The sequence below is a fragment of the Drosophila eugracilis genome, unplaced genomic scaffold (genome assembly GCF_018153835.1).
Source record: "Drosophila eugracilis isolate 14026-0451.02 unplaced genomic scaffold, ASM1815383v1 contig_646, whole genome shotgun sequence".
Taxonomy (NCBI): Eukaryota; Metazoa; Arthropoda; class Insecta; order Diptera; family Drosophilidae; genus Drosophila; species Drosophila eugracilis.
The window spans coordinates 31,915-50,791 of record NW_024573532.1 but is presented as its reverse complement, the minus strand read 5'-3'; the positions used below and the strand labels follow the sequence as shown (position 1 = coordinate 50,791).

General features: G+C 43.6%; 1 protein-coding gene across 2 annotated transcripts; it reads left to right on the top strand.

The window, feature by feature from the left end:
- The first annotated feature begins 300 nt into the window (after nt 1-300).
- Nucleotides 301-18,458, top strand: LOC108103376 (limbic system-associated membrane protein). 2 transcript variants are annotated; one of them, XM_017208822.2, is made up of 12 exons: nt 301-383; nt 5,021-5,227; nt 5,744-5,841; nt 8,390-8,535; nt 8,590-8,651; nt 10,776-10,934; nt 14,116-14,244; nt 14,309-14,446; nt 15,296-15,448; nt 15,513-15,566; nt 16,167-16,259; nt 16,963-18,458. In XM_017208822.2, exons 2-12 carry the CDS (start codon nt 5,107-5,109, stop codon nt 17,163-17,165), a joined length of 1,356 nt encoding a protein of 451 aa, XP_017064311.1. In that variant the 5' UTR covers nt 301-383; nt 5,021-5,106; the 3' UTR covers nt 17,166-18,458. The 2 variants fall into 2 exon arrangements, with proteins under 2 accessions (XP_017064311.1, XP_017064312.1); XM_017208823.2 differs by lacking the exon at nt 10,776-10,934.
- Nucleotides 18,459-18,877: the final 419 nt, after the last annotated feature.

Genomic DNA, 18,877 nt, shown 5'->3' with positions numbered 1-18,877 from the left:
CGACGACGATTCGCCAAAGGAGCATCTTCGGAGTTGCTCGGCACTCGCCTGCAGTCGCTGGCAGTCGCCATCGGTATCGGTGGCCGCAGTACTTCGACGACTTTCGGTTCGTGCGGTTGGCTTGAATCCTCTGATCCTGCCACAGACTACGGAATCCTCGGCGGAATCGCGAGTATTTTGCCGCCAAGTGTTGCATTCGTGCTGCAAGTGAATCAATGTGATGCTGAAAGGGCCATGAGTGACTTGTGCTAAGCGAACTTATCGATAAGAGTTGGTTATTGTTGGCCCACTTCTCGAAATATCACGGCAATACTCAATATTTTCAGTGTTACGATAGAAAAGAAAGTCGGCTAACCTGCATGCAATCGAATGCTTTGAATAAGGTTGATACCCCACACTTTTCACTGCACATCCTGAAACCCGAAACAATTTTCCTTGATAACAAGACCTCTAAGAAACAGTGCATTCAGAAACAGCCTTGACAGTCTTCTGAAATAGTTTTGAAAACTTAGAAATAGGTTTTTAATCGCTTGCTAGGATTTCACCCTCTGAAGGCATTCCATCAAATATTTGGCAGAGTTTTCGGGTTCATCAACAACAAGTAGAACGCGGTCGCGTGCAAGTCGCGCGCGTTTTTAGCCGCTTGTTGGCAATTTAGCCGCGACTTTGGCGACATTTGCCGCCAGCTGCGTGCTCACTGTAATTATATTTAAAGTAAAAACAAAGCCGAGTTATTTATGAAGCAACAACAATCGAGCCACCCGGCGGTCAATGGTCGCCACATGATTTGCTTTTCCAGCTGCAATGCGTGTTCCTGATGTCCCTGATTTTCCTGATGTGTATCCTGAAATTTGCCTACAAATGTGTCTGGGCCGCCACTCGACTCTGTTTATTGCGAGTGTCCACGTCCGCCAGGAGCGCCCGGTTTAGGCCGCCGACAATTGCATATTTTATGTTCCACGGCTGCCCGACTGTAATTTAAAGTTCATTGATATCCATAAAGCGCAGGGCAAGCCTAAGCCCCGGCCCTCCTCGCCATGCAAATGCGGTGTCTGTTGCCCATTTGTTGCAAATATGTTGCAAATATGTTGCAGTGCTTTCGGGCGCCCCGGATATAATACATCCCGCACCCGGTGATTTCCCGGGGGACGCCCTCGCCTGTTTTCGATTTATGGCGTTTCTCTATCATTTGCATTTTACATATAATTCCCGATCAGTTGTTATCCGCTCGATTGTGATTTCAGCTGTCCTGGGCCGAATGTGCAGATTATTGGTGTTGCACGTGGCTGGGAGTGTATTATGGAAATTGAAACATGTTGACTCAAGTCCGGGATCTCTGTTCCCCTGCAATTCTGTCTAATCCCCTAATCCGAGCCACTATCCCCCACTCTCAGCTGCAAGTTGGCTCGGGTCCATTTCTGTGGGGCATTCGAAAAATTCCTACTGCCTCTGAGCGATATCGAAACCGTATGCCAGCCTTCTGGCCAGCTTGACATAATGGCCGACATGTGAGGAGCCGGCCTTACGAGCCGTTGTTGTTGCTGTTGTTAATAACAAGCGATAATAATCGACTTCCGGCTGGAAAGAGAGCGGAGGAGAAAGCTCTGGAAATCGGAGCGCAACTTACCGCTGCCTTCAAGGCGCCGTCAGCTGAACGGCATGAGTTATGCAAATTTTATGCAGGGCGTGCTAACTGGGCTCCCCCTGTTCTGGCCGGGATTAAAAAATAAAAAGCTGGAAGTCGAATAATCTGAAAAATGTCGAAGTTGCATCGCGATATAGGTGGAAATTTATCACGTGTTAATTAATGTTTGCGTTGGAAATTGAATTTAGGTGGAAAGTTTAATCTTAGGAAGTTCGGTGAAAAATTATTATTTTCAGCGATACTTTAAAAGAAAACTCATAGGAATAGCGAACAATGCAAATAGCAGGGAGGCTAAGTGCTGAAAATTCGCCATAATTCAGAGGCTTATTGGAGCTTGGGAAAAGGGACTGTGCATGTCCGAAACCATAAAAATAATATATGACTCGGACGCCACAGACTTGCCATGAGTAGGTCTTATTATTTGTCATAAATATTTTGCCTTGCTGCCTTCGCTGGTGCTAAGGGACGTTGATTAGCAAGTCGCTGAAGCGATCTAAGGACCAGATTAGCGCAATTGGAATGTCACCTGGAATCACAAGCCATTTGGAAATACACTTCCCCTTGCCGCTCACCATCACCTTTTCAGTCAATGTTTCGTTTGTCAGGCAAATATTAAATAACAGGAATAGAAGAACAGCAATGTCTGTGTGAATCAAATTACGTAAATTAGCTTTCTGTAAATCATAAAATTTACAAAATTTGTTTGAAAAACAAACCACGCGCATATTAGACATCCGATACGAACTTCTGATTCCACACATTGCCTTGTTGAAAGGAGTTTGTCAAACGTTAAATGGGAGTGCAGATTAGTTCTCCATTTCCCTGAAAAATATATGATATCTAAACTTTGTTTATTAAGCACTTTTTTTTAAATTTTTCAATGTGTTTTCCCAGCCTATATATTTTGCAACCACACATACACATAGCACACATACATGGGTTAAAAACAGAGCTTTGCGTACTTTTATCATTTAATTTTGTATAACAAAAATCGGAAACCTATACTTTTGCTATTTTGTACCTGATCACAATCACAAATCAGAAGAAGGGAAAACGGACACGAATATAAAGGAAAACGTAACCGCTTTCCCATTTCAGTTCATCCCTCCACTTAAAGACAGTGAAATTATACAAAAAGAAACTCACAAATCATAATATGATCAGTGGTATCACAATAAACGTCCATTCAGCGTTTCGGAGATGGCTCAACGATTATTTATTTAAGTTCGCTTTCGTATCATGTTATGTTTCTTAATTTTTTTAGGCCTGAAAATCTTTTTTGAAACTCTTAAAGTCACGATCATGAAGAATAATCAATGATCGGAACAATCGGAACTCAGAAAAGCCGACACCAAATGTAAAAGAAACCGGAAAAATTGAATATGCAAAGAGGGACTTTCGACACACTCGCCTCGATATGGCTTCGGATTGTGGTCAGGCTATGGGTCTGGAGGCACAGCCATCACCTGTCCCTGTCCCTGTCCCTGACTCCGACTCCTGACATGGCCCGCATGCTCTAAATTATTAATAATATTGCCATGCCCATTTGCTAGACATTTTTAGTGCCTACCGCCATTCTTGCCCCATACCAATAGCCCTAGCCATGCCCATCCCCACCCCTCCCCCATAGCCATTTGCAGTGCTGTCGCTTGCCTGTTGTCTTTTGTAGTCTACTTTTCTGAGCATGCAATGCGGATTTAAATGTGTGTGTATGTATGACAAAGGACACATACCACACATGCCGGCAACTTTGCTTTCAATTCCGCTAAATTATGAAAAAATCAATATGAACTCAGAGGAGGGGAAAAGGAATTTTAATGAAATGTCAGTTTAAAATGGTTCCTGTCAGTTTGCGGGAGCCAGAAAGTAGGCTTTCATTTTTCCAAACCAAAAATCGTTTGCATGTTATGTCGGGACTAAAGGCCGAGTCACCTGGAAAGTTAATCAAGTTTCTCCAATCATAAGGGCGGACTTTGGAAAATATTGAATTCTGAGCTCGTCACCCATATATTTTTGGGCCAATACTCCTTTTAAGTTTTATGGAACAACAATAATTTAGGATTGGATCGATCGTTGAGGGCAGATAACCTTGGAAAAACTAGGAGGTGATAAAGTGCTACTTACATTCCCTGTAATTAAATGTCACAAGGTAACAAAAGCTAAAAATAAAATCTACAAAATACATAATGGATAATGAAAAAAGTTGTTAAGGCTTCTCTCTCGTTATTACTTGAACCTAACCAAATTGCACAGAAATGAAGTATAAGCTCTCCAGTTCTAAACAAAATGAGTATGATTACAGCTGCATTGGCGGACATTTGGCCGCACAACTTTTGTCGCCCACGTCACTTTGGAAGGCTCTCAAATACGGAGGAGGTGAACTTATCTTAACTGCGCCATAAGACCCAACTATTTCAGACCTATCAGGGGCCCGTACGGATGCACGATTTGATGCTTTATTTACGAGTTCCCAGCGATGCGGCTGCCAACGAAACATTTCATTTCCGTTCCGTAAACAGTTTCGTCCTCCGACCACGTTGCAAAGCCGTGAAACAAAACGAGCGAGCTCAAATGAAATGAGCAGAGAGGCAGAGCATGCAACACCTTTTCCAGAAGATAGTTGCAGGTTGGCAGTTAATTTCTGGCAGCTGTTCGCCTGCAGAATTTACACAGCCAGAGCACGCAAAATAAGCCAAGAGCAAGGGCTTTCAGCCGGAGGAAGGAGGGCAGCTCTGTCTTTCGCCCGCCCCGGTGGCCCAGTATTCGTCCTGAGGGGAGAAAGGCCGGTGGGCCTCCGGCTCTGGTTTAAACTTGAAACTTTTTAATTTGGCGTATTTTCGACCGGCATCGCGATTATTGTTTGCCATTGTTTCGTAGTTTTGATTCTGTTTTCAAGTACTTTCTGTTGAACTTTGCCCTGTTGCCTGTTTACACGCATAAATAGCAACAGCAATAGCCAGAAGTTGATGCCATTAGAGGCGCGCTAATGACTGCCAATTACGAGGCGCGCGGATATTGCCCACTCAACCCTGAGCCGTATTTTCAAGCGGTTACAGGTGCTGGGATTATCAGGAAGAGGAAAAGAGGGGTTTCCAGTTCTTTCTTGTCTTTTTACACCCCATTAAGTTGGGCTACCATTTTTACCGAGTTTTTGGGATCACATCAGATTTTCAGATCGAAGAATTAAGATGAAAACCTTGGATGGTTTAACATTATAAAACTAACAGTTAGTGATAAGAAATCTTAAATCTTGAATTGAAGTTCAACTACTGGTATATAAATTGAATTTCAATTTCGTCAATAATGGACAATATTTTTACTTTCCTTCATAAAATCCCACAAAATAATCAGAAGAACACGACTTCTTACCAATAGCTTTACAGTGATTACCCGATAAGATACCTCGATGGTTTCCGGTCCCTAACCAGCTCAATCAAGAAAGTTAATCGCATATATCCAAAATGCAAACAAACTATATCCAGTACCGTGCCCAAGCCTGTGCGATAAATGTTATCCTGCTCTTAATCCTGATGAGTCAACAATGCCATCCCCAGAGGGTGGAGGTGCCAGCTGAAGTAATCGGTGAGTCAGTTTATTTAATTCTATACCATACTCTCTGCCGGAGAGAAAATATACATTTTTCCTCTACTTCAAAGGGCCTCTACACTTTTAAATTTCACAGATATTTTTGTTACTTTTAGATTAAAGTTCCACACAAAAACTAAGTAAAGCTGGTCAGGCTACTACAGTTTATAGATATCTAAAGTATAGGATATTGAAAGCTAAGCTAATTTTCCGATGTAGTACAACTATATATAATGGATTGCTTCAAACCAACTTTTTAAAATTCCGAAGAACTAAACACAGCTGAGGATGAATGAAATCGGAAGTTAAAAGTTCCTTAAAAGATGATTAGATATTTTATATATTATTTTATTTTAAAAGTACCTTGAAAGACGGAATAGAAGTAGCTGTTTCCGAAACGTGGCTAATAATATTTAACGCCCTAATACCCAATCATTACTTAGACTATCAGCATTCGCATTATATTCCAATTACTGGCCAATCACATACGAATATCCTCTGACTTTATTACAGTTGATCCCAAATTCAGTTCCCCAATTGTGAATATGACAGCGCCCGTGGGACGTGATGCCTTCCTAACGTGCGTCGTCCAGGACTTGGGTCCTTACAAGGTGAGTGCGGGGCAGCCAATCCGTTAATAACTGAACTTAAATTAGCAAATCAGCTTGGATGTGGTTCCGGGTCCGGACTGTCATTCCCATCCTTATCCGCATTCGCATTCACATCCACATCCACGGCCGCATCCGCATCCGTGGGCTCAATTACACACTCAATAAGCAGCCACAAAACCGAAACCGGCCGCATTAATATTCATTAACATTTCACCATCCCCGGACACGGGCGTGTAATCTCAAAGACCAAATCTCGACACCCAAAAGCGGGCAACAAGAGTTGAATGGCAGTCGGAATGAAAGTGAAAATAAAAACATAAATAGGGATATGGCGGGCTTACAGGATGACAAAGGCGAAAATCACATAAAAAGTAATTGAAATATGAATGAGGACGTGTTAAGCGAGTCCGGAGTGGCGTGTCCTTCCCACCCTGGGCCCGGTGTCTGTGTTTTTATTTGTGTTTGCATTTGCATTCGTTTGTCCCGTTGGGGGAGCCAGTGTATCCGTATCCTCCCTGCGCCCTGCTCCCTCCGCCAGGTACCAGCAAATGTACGAGTGGATCTCCATTGAAGTGAAAAGCTTTGTCCTCTCACCTCGCTGGGGTTGCTAACCGAGTTCGGGCTCCGGCGGAGGTTGGGTTTGGGCCCAGGTAGTGGGGGAGAGGCGGGGCAAGGCCACCCCAGCCAGTGCCGTGCACAATTAAGCAATGCTCCGCTCAAAGATAATTGAGCAGGCACTTGGGTGTAATTACTTACTTTGTGCTGACAGCGTCCTGGGACCCAAAACAAATCCAAATTCAATTTGGCCGAAAATAATTCATTAGCCTTCGATCGGAGCGACTGAATATTAGCCGGCATTTAATTTATTTATGTGCATACTAAAATATGCGGTTTCACAAATAAGTCAAATAGCTTCACGTGCTGACATGTCGGCCGAGTGGAATGGGCCCAGGCCCCGGCAGCTGTGCTGCTTCATTTCCACATGCAAAGGTCGAAGCAAAGGGTTGGCCTCCTGGTCCCGTACTTAGAATATTTCAGCTTTTTAGCTTCGCGCTGCGTGCTCTATCGCATAATAATTTACCTGGGTAATTGTACAATTACGAGCTCCTCCATGGGACTCTGGGGCAGGGTGTGCGTGCGGCTTAAAATTTCTTGAATAGTTCTGGGAATAGAATTTTTGTGTATAATTGAACGGCGTTGCATGCTAGTTATGTTCAATTTGGGAGTGTGGTTCATGATGACGAGCTGCAGCGGCAACTGCGTGCTCGATTGGGATATCTAAGGAATGTGATTACAGCCAGCCAACCGATTTTCCATTATATTATATTCAAATAGAAATGTTAAATATCGTTACTTAAACAGAATTACATATATAGAAGGCTCTTGCTGGTCCTAATTTCCCCGCTAGCTCCTCATTTTGATTATTTGTTAGCCCTTTTCAAATAAATAAATTAATATAGAACGAACACAAAGAGGAATGCTTAAATCGATTAACCAAACTCAAAGTAAATATGTCTTGTAAAATCATATCAAATCAAAAGAAACTTTTAGCTCGAACGACGTAGTAGGCATCTCTAGAGTCTAGCTGTCTAGATCTTAAAGTCGCCAGCATGTCAGAGTTCGTTCTGATCTAGAATACGATCGTAGATGTGGATTATAGGTACATGGTTTTAACTATAAAATGTGCCAAATAAAGTGCAATCAATCCTTCGCTGCCACTTTTCCAGACCTGTTTGAACGGACTAAGTCGAATGAATATTCGAACACTCCTAAGGAATAAAAATGTAACCGAAAAGACTTTAGATTTAGTTAGAGATGGTTAAAAATCAGCATCAGAAAGAGGAAGGAATTAGAGAAATTACCCTCAGTATATCGGTATATCCCTTTTGAGTTTCAAGTGCCGATAATGGCTGTATCAATAAAGCAATCTTATGTAACCGAAACATACACAAGCTATCATAATTATTGGCCTAAGTGGAGGAAGGTAATAAAGTGATTTGAATAATGTTCAATTGACATTCAAAAACCAAGTGTACTTCGTAGATTGTTTCTTTATTTGTTGGTAAAAGGTACGACATTCGCCCAACAGTTGCTCAATGAAACCAATTTCGATTCTATATTAAACTATGAGTTTAAATTCTTTTTGAGCTGGAAAGTTTCTAAAATCCTCAATCTACATCTCCGATTTGAAGAAAACAGTTGTTTAAAATGCATTAAACAATGCTTTTGGCTAACAGTTCAAAGTCATTGCATCATTCGGAGGCATAAAAATTAAATTTATAAAAAATTAAAATTATCAAAATTAGCGGCGGTCACTCCAGAGAATATCATTTAGGTATTAAAACAAAACTTCACTATGGTGAAAATTCGAATTTATGATGGTGACAGCTATCCGTTTGAGTGATTTAAGTCCGTCAGGATTTGAGATATAAGTTACACGGGATCAATATCAGTCGCATTGAACTTCATCACGGGCCTTTAAAGTCGTATTTATAGTCGAACTTAAGCTTTCAGTTCTTTGATTGCCATTTTAACATGCACATAACAGGTGGCGTGGCTTCGGGTGGACACCCAAACGATCCTCACCATACAAAACCATGTTATAACCAAGAACCAGCGAATTGGCATCGCCAACTCAGAGCACAAGACCTGGACAATGCGCATTAAGGATATTAAAGAGTCGGACAAAGGCTGGTACGTACGCTAAGTGGATTCCCCGATTCGTCATAATAATTGGTGATATTTCAGGTACATGTGCCAAATCAACACGGACCCGATGAAAAGCCAAATGGGCTACCTTGATGTTGTGGGTAAGTGGAGGGCGAACTGCCAGAAGTTTATTTTTTGCTCATTACGTTTCGGCTGTCAAACAATCATACGCCTCGTTGCCGGGTCTGGTTCTCCCATTGTTCGAACCGCACTCCGCGAAACGAAAATATTAAAAAATTAAATGCAAAAAGAAGAAATGAGCTGAACAAAGCGTTCCTGCCGTGCCCAGGAGAGAATATGGAGTCCGTGGCTTATTAAATTCCACTGGCTAAAACCCGAGGACCAGGGGAAACTGTGCGAACGGGGCTCGCCATGGGCGACTCTCCACTGCGAGTGCTTAAACATGTTTAACCGTCCACTGAACCGCAGAAATTGTTGATTTTGAATTAAAACGGCGGCGAAACAGCGAGAGGCTACGTAAGAAATGCTCCCAGCCTATGAAGTGTTCGCCGGGCACATTTGGGCTGTCCATTTGCGGTCTGTTCCTGCCTATGCCTCCGCCTCTGCCTGTGCCCCTGCCCTCCGCCTGCTTGCCCCTTGCCACTTTCCACCGCTGAACTGCCTAAATACCTTTCGCTGGCAAATCTAAATCAAAGCGCTAAATATTTTAGCCACCATTGCAGTCGGCGCGGCATTCGCCGGCAAACACGAAAAAGTATAATCAACTGTGTGTATTTGCACTGGATAATCAGCGGGCGGTGCACAGTGGGACAAAACGAGTGGCCAATCTTAAAGAGGTAAAACGGTTTCATGAAGGTTAAAGAGGGAAAGTGGTTATGCACCCGTGGGAGTAACCAAATGAGAATCCATAAATATTGTTTGCCATTTGAATTTGAAACTAAATTTTATTTTTATTCGAAATAAAACAATCTTTATGTGAAACTTTTACCGATTTGCCCACTGTTACCCGCTGAAAACGGTTTCGAGGGGACATCAGAAGGAGGCCGAGAATCGGCCACGGGAAACGTTCGAGTTTCGAACAAGGGGAGAGTGGATGGTGAACGGTGGTCGCTTTTGATGATTTTCGTGACCGAGTGCAGTTAAACAGTCGACGACAAACCGTGGCGGAAGCGGCAGAGCTCTCACCTTTTCGGGTTTCCATTGGCTTCCCCTAGTCTACTGGGTTCCCGCCACACATCCACGTCCACGCATTCAGGATGGGCTTATACCCCGTGCCTGCGCATTCGGGGCATTTAGAGAGATGGAAACTTCATAAGCCCAAAATTTAACCTTCCACAGTTGATCAACTGCGAGTTATAACCAAATGAATCGCTGACAAGTTCAAATGTTTAGCTGCGGGCAAATAAAAGTGTCACTTGGCAATCTTACGTTGCTCCTTAACTGTAAGTCTTACTAACCTTGCCCCACCTTGATTCCCGTCAGTTCAGAACGGATTTCGGGATCCCAGACCCACCACCTACCCAACAACTTTTTGGGGCCGCATTTTCCCGCTCCCGGGACAGCCATGGCCTCTTAATGACCATCCAGTGGTCACCGGCCAGCACACAGACTGACTCACTCGTTCCCGAGCTTAACAAGCTGTTTGTCAACACCAGCACATTTTTTGGTCATTTACCGACCACATAATTGCGGGATATTATATGCATACAACCCAGGGACCAGCCCCTGCGCTCCTCCGTTCGCCGTGTCCTGGTATTATTACGTTTTCACGGTTCATAGGTTTTCCGCTGTGGGTGTCCGTCCGCTGTCCGCAGTCCGCAGTCCGCTGCCCGCTGTCCTTGCCGCAGCGACAGTTGTAATAATTTGTGTATTTCAGGACATGTGAAAAGTTCGTCCTTAAAACAAAGCCAAATGCGAGGACTGGACTCCCCTTTTCGTCAGAGGGTTGAATGCAGGCGGGAATATCCTCTGGTGGTGGTCGGGAATGAATCACTGCCTCCGCCGTGCAGAACAAGCCGCCATCCGAGAATCAGAGCTAATTATTTAAATGAAAAATTACAACTTTAAAATATTTAAAGCGATTGCAGGTCATACTCAAATTCCCGCCTTCCCCTTTCCATCTCTTCTCTTTACATGTGGATTGCATTACTTTTTTAATGTTTGGTATAAATATTATCTAACCACGACGACCGTCTGGCGACCTCGATGGCAACCCGATGGCCGATGTCCAATGGCCGATGGCTGACTGCTGTCGCTGGCTGCAGTACCGCCGGATATCCTAGATTATCCTACGAGCACGGACATGGTCGTTCGCGAGGGCAGTAACGTGACGCTCAAATGCGCTGCTACCGGTTCGCCAGAGCCGACAATTACATGGCGACGTGAAAGTGGAGTGCCCATCGAGCTGGCCAGCGGAGAGGAGGGTAAGTCGGGGCTCCCATTGTGCTATCACGGGCTGGTACACTGCAAACAACCTTTGCCCACTCTTGAGAACGTGCATGCTTGTTTCAGTTTTAGCCAGAAGTTCAGAATTACACTTTGAGAGTCATAAAATCCATAAGTTGATAGAAAAATTAATAGAGATCTAAGAAATTAAATGCATTTTCAATAAACAAAAAAAGAAACGATCGAAAAATAAATGTTGCATTCACGTAGACAGAGCATAAGCCATTCGAAATCTCAAATAAATTCCAGCATTGAAGGTACCTCAGCCTCCTTTACACCTGATATGTTATTGCAGGAACGTTAGCTAATGTGCTTTGTGTAAAAATATTGTAACTGGAGTTCGCACTGGTAACTATGATTAGAAAAGGTCATCCGAGCTCAATGCTACTGCAATATTAAGCCTAACAAATTTCGCAAATTTGAAACACATTAAAAGCTTGAAAAGCGAGAGTTACAGACTTTAAAAGAGTTTATCCAATTCGGGTTTTAATTTGCATTTCTAAATTTATTTTCCACACATATTTTATGCGCTAGCTCGCTCCTTCCTGATAGATTTCTTCCAGTTTCTCACAGTACAGTAGAGCCACCCCATGTGCACCCAACCTCCTGATTTGTAAGTACCTTTGCTGTTGTTGCCGACTCCGCCGCCTGCATGAGGCTTGCCATCCAACATTTTGGAGTACTTTTACACAAAAAGGCAGCGGCAACCGAGTTGGCCATCAGCAGTTATAGCTGCAGGGTGGCTCTAGGCCGAGTCCTGCCCAAGGCTATCGAGTGGTGGGTGCTTTTTGGTGGGTGGTCCGGTTGGCATACCCATTTCGTGGCCATGGCACCTGCACCTGCACCCTCAGACTGTAGACTGCAGTGTTGCCAGCATGCGAGAGCTTTCCCCAACCCCACCCCCCTGTTGGGCTGTTGGCCTGTTTGCCGTTGATGATGATGACGTCTGACTGACAGAATTAGCAAATGGTTAGGGGCCGATCGTTGGTGGTGGCGAACTGGTGGTTGGAGTGGACCAGATTTGCTAATTGGCCTTGAAGAGTTCTGCAGTTGAGAGGAGTTGCGAGTTCCAAGTTCTTAATTTAGAAAGTTAACCGGTCCGAAAATTGAACAATGTGTTCAACCAGTTTATGTTTTTAAAAAGTGAATTAGCTAATCCTCAAGAAGGGATACAAAATAACAAGATTCCAATAACTAGGATAGCTAAGCTAGGAACAGAATGAAATCGTAGCTATCTAATCTTACTGATATTTATTATTCCAATCTAAAAATGCCGAATGAAATGCTTCATTCAACTGAACTCAAATCAAAGCAGCTGCAGAACAGATCCCTTGGATTCCTGAAAACGTGATATGAGAAGCGAAATTTTGAAAACCTGAAAAGCACCAGAACAAGAAACGTAAAGCAGAAAAACTCATACGGCTAAATGAGAGGATGCAAAAAATCAGCATAAAGCGAACAAAAAGCTGGCAAAATGACCTTTTCGCCGGGGCTTAAATGGCTGCCACCGCCCTCCCGATTCAGCCCTTTCTCGGCCAAACGAGTCTGCTTCCTGTCCGGCGACTGCACTGCCCATTTTCCATTTCCCCGGATCCATTCGTGTGTGCCTGTGTTTTCAAGTCGAGGGCAGACTAGATTGGAAGTCAGGGGGCGGTAAAAAGTTTGCCGGCGCTGGGGAGTGTATAATGTGAGGCCGTGCCATCGAATGGCCCTCGCTTTAAGTATTCGTTTTAATGTGTATACCCGTCACTTGGACTTAGGTAGTATTAGCCCAAATAAAAACAAATAAATGTCAAAAATACTATTGCTTAAAAATACCAACAACAATCTGTTGCCAAATTACTTACGGTCCAGGCAACACTCTCCACATGAACCACATTTATAGGAAGACTCCGATGGGTCGGTGGAGAAAGTGTCATGGCTTTTCAGCCAAAGAGTATTTCCCATTCCATTCACATTTCCCTATTATTTCAAGCCCCTTTTGTTTTCCCGACCAAAGTTTGTTTCATTTGAAATTTGATTATTTCGTTTCGTGTTCGTCGCCACTGTGAAATAAAATGGAATCGGCCGAACCGAAGTAAAGTTTTATGCTGTGGCGGGGCTCAAACAAAATTACACGTATTTCGTGGCCATTACGTTTAATGACCGCACTGTGAACCCTCGGAACCGCGAACCGCACCGAAAAAACTGGCTGGTGGGTCCGGCTAATAGGCGACTCTTCTGGGCCCAAGGGGACCCCGGCCCAAGAGGCCAAATCAATAAACGAGAAATCAGCATATTATTATGTGCCACAACTTTACCTAACAATATCAAGCGCAAACTAGCCAGAACTTCCGCTTCCGGCGCACCCAAACAGAGCCACTATCATCCGTATCGCCGTCTGTGGCGGAGCCGGGTTACCCAGCCTCAACGCCGATTATATAATGCGAACCTCGGTTCACTATGATATCAGGATGTTTGAACGGTGTATACAGTTCTGTTGTGTTGCAACTTTTGTTGGAGCTGCGGACATTTGGTCACGAGCTTGGAGACACGTTATTATTCGTGCAACGATGGCAAAGTTCTGTTCATACTTTTGATGTTGGGAGGTAATTACAACCGTAACTACAAATAGCTTTTTAGGGGCAAATAACTGCCTATACAAGGAACTTAATCTTTGCCATCTCTGTCCGAAATATTAGTATCTATCGTACTTACGTCTTCAAGTGATTTGACAGGAAAAACACCACGTTGTATCTGTTCTTGCTGTTATATACAAATCCATTACTTGTCTAACAGTTCAGTATCAAAAGATTATTGGCCAAGTTTGAGTAAGGCATCCTACAACAGTAATATGGCCAAAAAATCTGAAATTTACGTAAAATTAAAACAAAACGAATGCTGAAACCCAGGAAGATCATGTAAATACAAGGTCGCAGTTCTATATAATACATTAAGAACCTATATTTAACTCAGTATTTAATATAAAATAAGGACTTGAAGTATGTATAGACAGTGATATTCAAACTGATTTACTACTTCCATAAATCAACTTAGGAAGTTTTCTATAAATCAAACAAGGCTGATGATAAGTGCAGATAGCTAGTATGTTAGCCCAAACTGCCCTGATAGAGGTACAAAGATTCTGTTTATTAATAATTTTAAATGTCCCATTTACAGTGATGAGTGTCGAAGGAACTGACCTAGTAATACCCAACATCCGACGCCACCATATGGGTGCCTACCTGTGCATTGCCTCCAACGGAGTTCCGCCCTCGGTGAGCAAGCGGATAACCCTTGTCGTGCACTGTGAGTACTCGGAACCACGTTAGTTTATTCATATAGGCCCAAAAATATGAATATCCGATTCCAGTCCCACCGATGATCACTGTGCAGAACCAACTGATTGGAGCCGTGGAGGGGAAGGGAGTCACTTTGGACTGCGAGTCGGAGGCCTATCCCAAGTCCATCAATTACTGGACCAGGGAACGCGGGGAGATCGTGCCACCAGGTAAGAGGTCACTGACCTGAAAAGAGAGCCTAGTTGTCTATTTTATTAGTCAATTTAAAAGTAAAGTCAAAACAAAATCAAATTTGTATATGCATTTAGACTTGAAACTATCGCTTCGCAGATTAAGTTAACTATTTGCATTGAGTGCGACCATTTTGGCACATGACAGTCACTAAATGCTAAGGGACATTTAAAAGGTCATAAACCGTGACGAGCACATTAGCACATTAGCACTAAGCCCGAAGCCAAATCAGACTCCCGACCAATCCCTTGGAGGAAAAGTCACAGCTTTCCCTGCGGAGCACACGAGTAGCTAACAAACGGATGACCGCCGAGTGGAAAACTCCTCGCGACAGACGCAGACACACCAAAAAGTTGTTAATTAGCTGATTTAGTCGGGCACTAACACGGAACTACTCTCCAGACAGGACCGCAGTCCTGTGGTTTCCCGACTGGCGGTAAAAGCGGCAAGTGCGATGGCTCGAGGCAGTAGTGGCTTGGATTTCTTGGATCGTCGGATTGCTGGATGCACAGCCGTTGTCATAACTGGAAATTAAATTAATTTACAATTTTGTTTCTGGCAGATTTTAATTGACACCAGAAAAACCGAATCATCCCCACTCGCACCGCCCCGCAGCCCCATGATCAGGCCTCCGGTGTGACATGAGTTCGTGCATAAATTTATGCCTGTCAGCAACATTGTTGAAACTTTTGCCCGCCCGTACTTACGGTCGATGTGCGCGTGACATGCATTTAATTATTAAATAACGCAAAATTTCAATTAAATATTAATTAGTTTATTATTTTAATGAAATATTAACTCAGAAATCAAACCCTCGCTCATTGCAGGTGGCAAGTACTCCGCCAATGTCACGGAAATGGGGGGCTATCGCAATTCGATGCGGCTCCATATAAATCCCCTTACCCAGGCCGAGTTCGGCTCGTACCGCTGCGTGGCGAAGAACTCCCTGGGCGACACGGATGGCACAATTAAGCTGTACAGTAAGTAGTTCTAAGAACCCATTACAGTTCAGTGCAGTGAGAAATGGAGTTTAATCCCAAACAGGAATACCCCCGAACGCCGTTAACTATGTGGAGAACTTTGAGGCGCGGCACAAAGGTGAGCATACAAAACCCAAAACATAGAACAATCCAACAATATTTGGGCACTACTTTGCTGTGAGGTATGTGCACGAGTCCTGAAGCAAGGAGAGCAGGGCTACCAAACACCAAGACGTGGAATAAACGAGACAGGGGGCGCGAAAGGAAAAATTTAATAGCCACTTGGCATAAATTTAAGATGAGCTGGAAACATTCAACTTGGCCCGGACGGCAGGCGGGAATCATGGGAAATATAAAGCTGGGAGAAAAAGTAGAAGGCGGGAAAAAAACGCATAAATAATTCATATGCCATGCAAATCCGTTTCAAATCGTCAACGCCACGGATCAGGTGAGCCCTGGCAGACGAGTGGAAGTAGAAAGGCTGGGAAGCTGTGGCGCTGTTGAGGTCAAAGTGACAATTTTGGGAGTGGGAGCAGCGAACTCTTAGGTAAGAGGTGAAAGCCGAGCTCTGACGGGCAGCAAACAGTGGCAGGTCTATTATGAATATGCATTGTGAGTGCGAATCTTTTCGGGCAGTAATTTAAAGAAAGAAACTCCGCTCCTGTGGAGCGGTGTCCTAATAAACTTAACCCCAACCCAATGATTTCTCGTTGCACAGGCAAGAAGCGGACGAAAGGCTCCGAGGCGCATCATCCGGCCAGGGCGCAGGAGCACAGCGGCGAGGACATGGAAAATCCGGGAAAAAGAAAAGGTAAGTAACTAAGGGAAAGGCAAAAACGAGAGAGTGCGGCGAGTGCGGCGTGCCGATTAGGGTTATGGGCCATATTTCAAGCATTTGCCCTGCGGTTTGGGTCCAGCTTAACAGGCCACTTGAGACGGGACGAAAGCCATGAAAAGGGGACCAATCCCTATGCCCCATGCCACTCGCCGTTCAACAGATTTTCACACTAATTTGAGAAGGAGAGAGACCCACAAAAGAGTGGGCGGGGGACATCGGCGGACTGAGCAAACAGCGAAATCATAGCACACTTTTTGGGGCAGGTAGCAGGTAAAAGTTTCACTTTTTTCGGGTCTTAGGAATAATTGTATATCAATAAACACGCTCGGCTTGGCTTTATGGCAATTTAATGATTTGTAAACACTCTGCCACAATCAAATAAATTCTTTCTGGTCGTTGCTGGCCGAGAGTTGAGATCCCCGGCCTCGCGTTTTTTATTGATTTAATAAGTGGCAGGGCAGGAGAAGTTAAATAAAATGATTCGATTCTATTCTAAAACTTTACACCAGCTAAAAAAGGAAATTACCAATCCTAAAATCTAAGACTGGACCTATTTCACAGCAGGGCAAGCTTGTTCCCCCAGCCAGGCCAGCTAATCAGTTCACTCAAAGCCTTATCCAATTTCCGCTGTTGCCCAGCTATCCCATTAACATACGAGTCTCTCCTCCTCCCGCAGCCGATTTGAGTCTGAGTTCGGAGAGCATTGACAGCATTTACGGATCGTCCGCAGCCGGGACTCGGCGGCAGGACCTCGGCGGACTGTTACTTCTGCCAGTGGCAGTGGCAGTGGCACTGGCAATGGCACTGGCACTTTCGTCGGCGGAAGGGCTGCGGACAACTCAGATGACACCGCCGCCGCAAACACTGACGCATGTTTGACACAGACGCCGAGTTGACATGGACATGGAGTCAGTGCTAAATCTGAGCTTGCAGCAGGAGATGGAGCTGCAGCAGAAACTACGGTCTGCGGCAGTGGTAGTGGCTGTGCCAGTGGCAGTGCAATGATGATTGAGTTCGCCAATGCCAAACGCTGCTTGGTACTGATTTATGGCTCGTTGTGGCTGCTTTTAGTTAAAGTTTGTCAACGCGGAATTACATATATCAAGTCCACGATGCGGAGCGAGTTAAGGCGCATCTGTAGCAAGTAAGTAAACCAGGCTTCCTAGCTCCCAGTCGCGCTGTTGGATTCTAGTGGAGGTTCAAGTTTAGCCGCCAGTGCAACCTTTGTAAAGTATCGCAGATCGCAAATCGAGAACGGCACATGTATATAGACGTATTGCAATATTGGTTTTTGTATAACTCTAGCAGGTAAATGAGGTGGAGTTGGCAGGTTAGCAAGGGGCTATGTATTATAAAGTTTGTATAAACCGGATGTGGGCAGTAAGAGGTAAATATCGCAACCTTTACTTTCCAAAGAGTTGGTGAAAGTCTTCGATAAAGGAAACAGGAAAATATGCAAAACTAAAAACGCAGTTAAAGGAGTATATAGGAAAAGCTACCCGATTCGATATACAAAGATATTTCGGAGAACTACAGACAGAAGTAAATATCCGCCAAAAGCTGAACAGCTTTAATGTAAAAAATCAAGATTATATATTTATTAGCTCAGCAGCTGGCTGTGTTTCTCAAAACTTTAACCATCAATAAATCTTCACTTTTAATTTCGTTCATTGCCTCGCTTCATTGCTTCACTCCTGAAATATTAAACAGCAATTAGCAATTCCAATGTTTAACGATATTCAACTTCATTAACGAATACATATCATTTACTGAACTTTCTGAAATTAACGAAAACTGAATACCTTTCTTTCGGGTTTAGTTTCAACCAACAATCAATATAAATAAACAAAAGCAAAACTAATATGCATTTCAGTTGTTTAAACTCTATGCAGGCGGTAAATTTAATGCGCGAATTAATTCCACGATTAAGTGCGGATAAAGCTCCATTTAATATAGCTAAATGTATATGAAACAGACAAATGAAATTGTTAAAAAAGCAAACTATATCCGTTATGTTTATATCGCTATTAAATACACATACATACACTAACACCAACTTATCAACTAACCATATTAACGAGTATCTGTAAGCATCACATGTACATGGCAGTGTAAGCAAACGGAAGAGGCGACAGGAATATTTATAAAATGAATAAAAGTTTAACATTAATGTGTTAAGAAACGTCTTTAAATCCCGATTTGTACAACTGTTTCCATGGATTCTGGTAAGTACACGGTACATCTAATACTCAAAAGAGTACTAATTAGAAGCCTTTAGTATTAGATGGAACGACTGCTGGCCCAACGAAGTTAGCTGACTCATGAATCCATTAATTCCTTACAATCTCTTTTGTTAGCTTAGGTAGAGTGTGGTGACCGTTAAGCTTGTTCAAAAATTCAGTCTCAGTCTGAGAGCATTCAAGAACTGTTGCTCATTTCCTATCGCAATCACCCGAAGCTGACGCCGCGACTTCTGGTCCTCACCTTGCGTAACTCTCCGCCGTCCAACTGGTTACAAGTGCCAGTTTCGACAACAACCAGCAGATAGTTTATGCGGCCCGTTGAGGTATCGTCTACCACTGGTAGGCAAC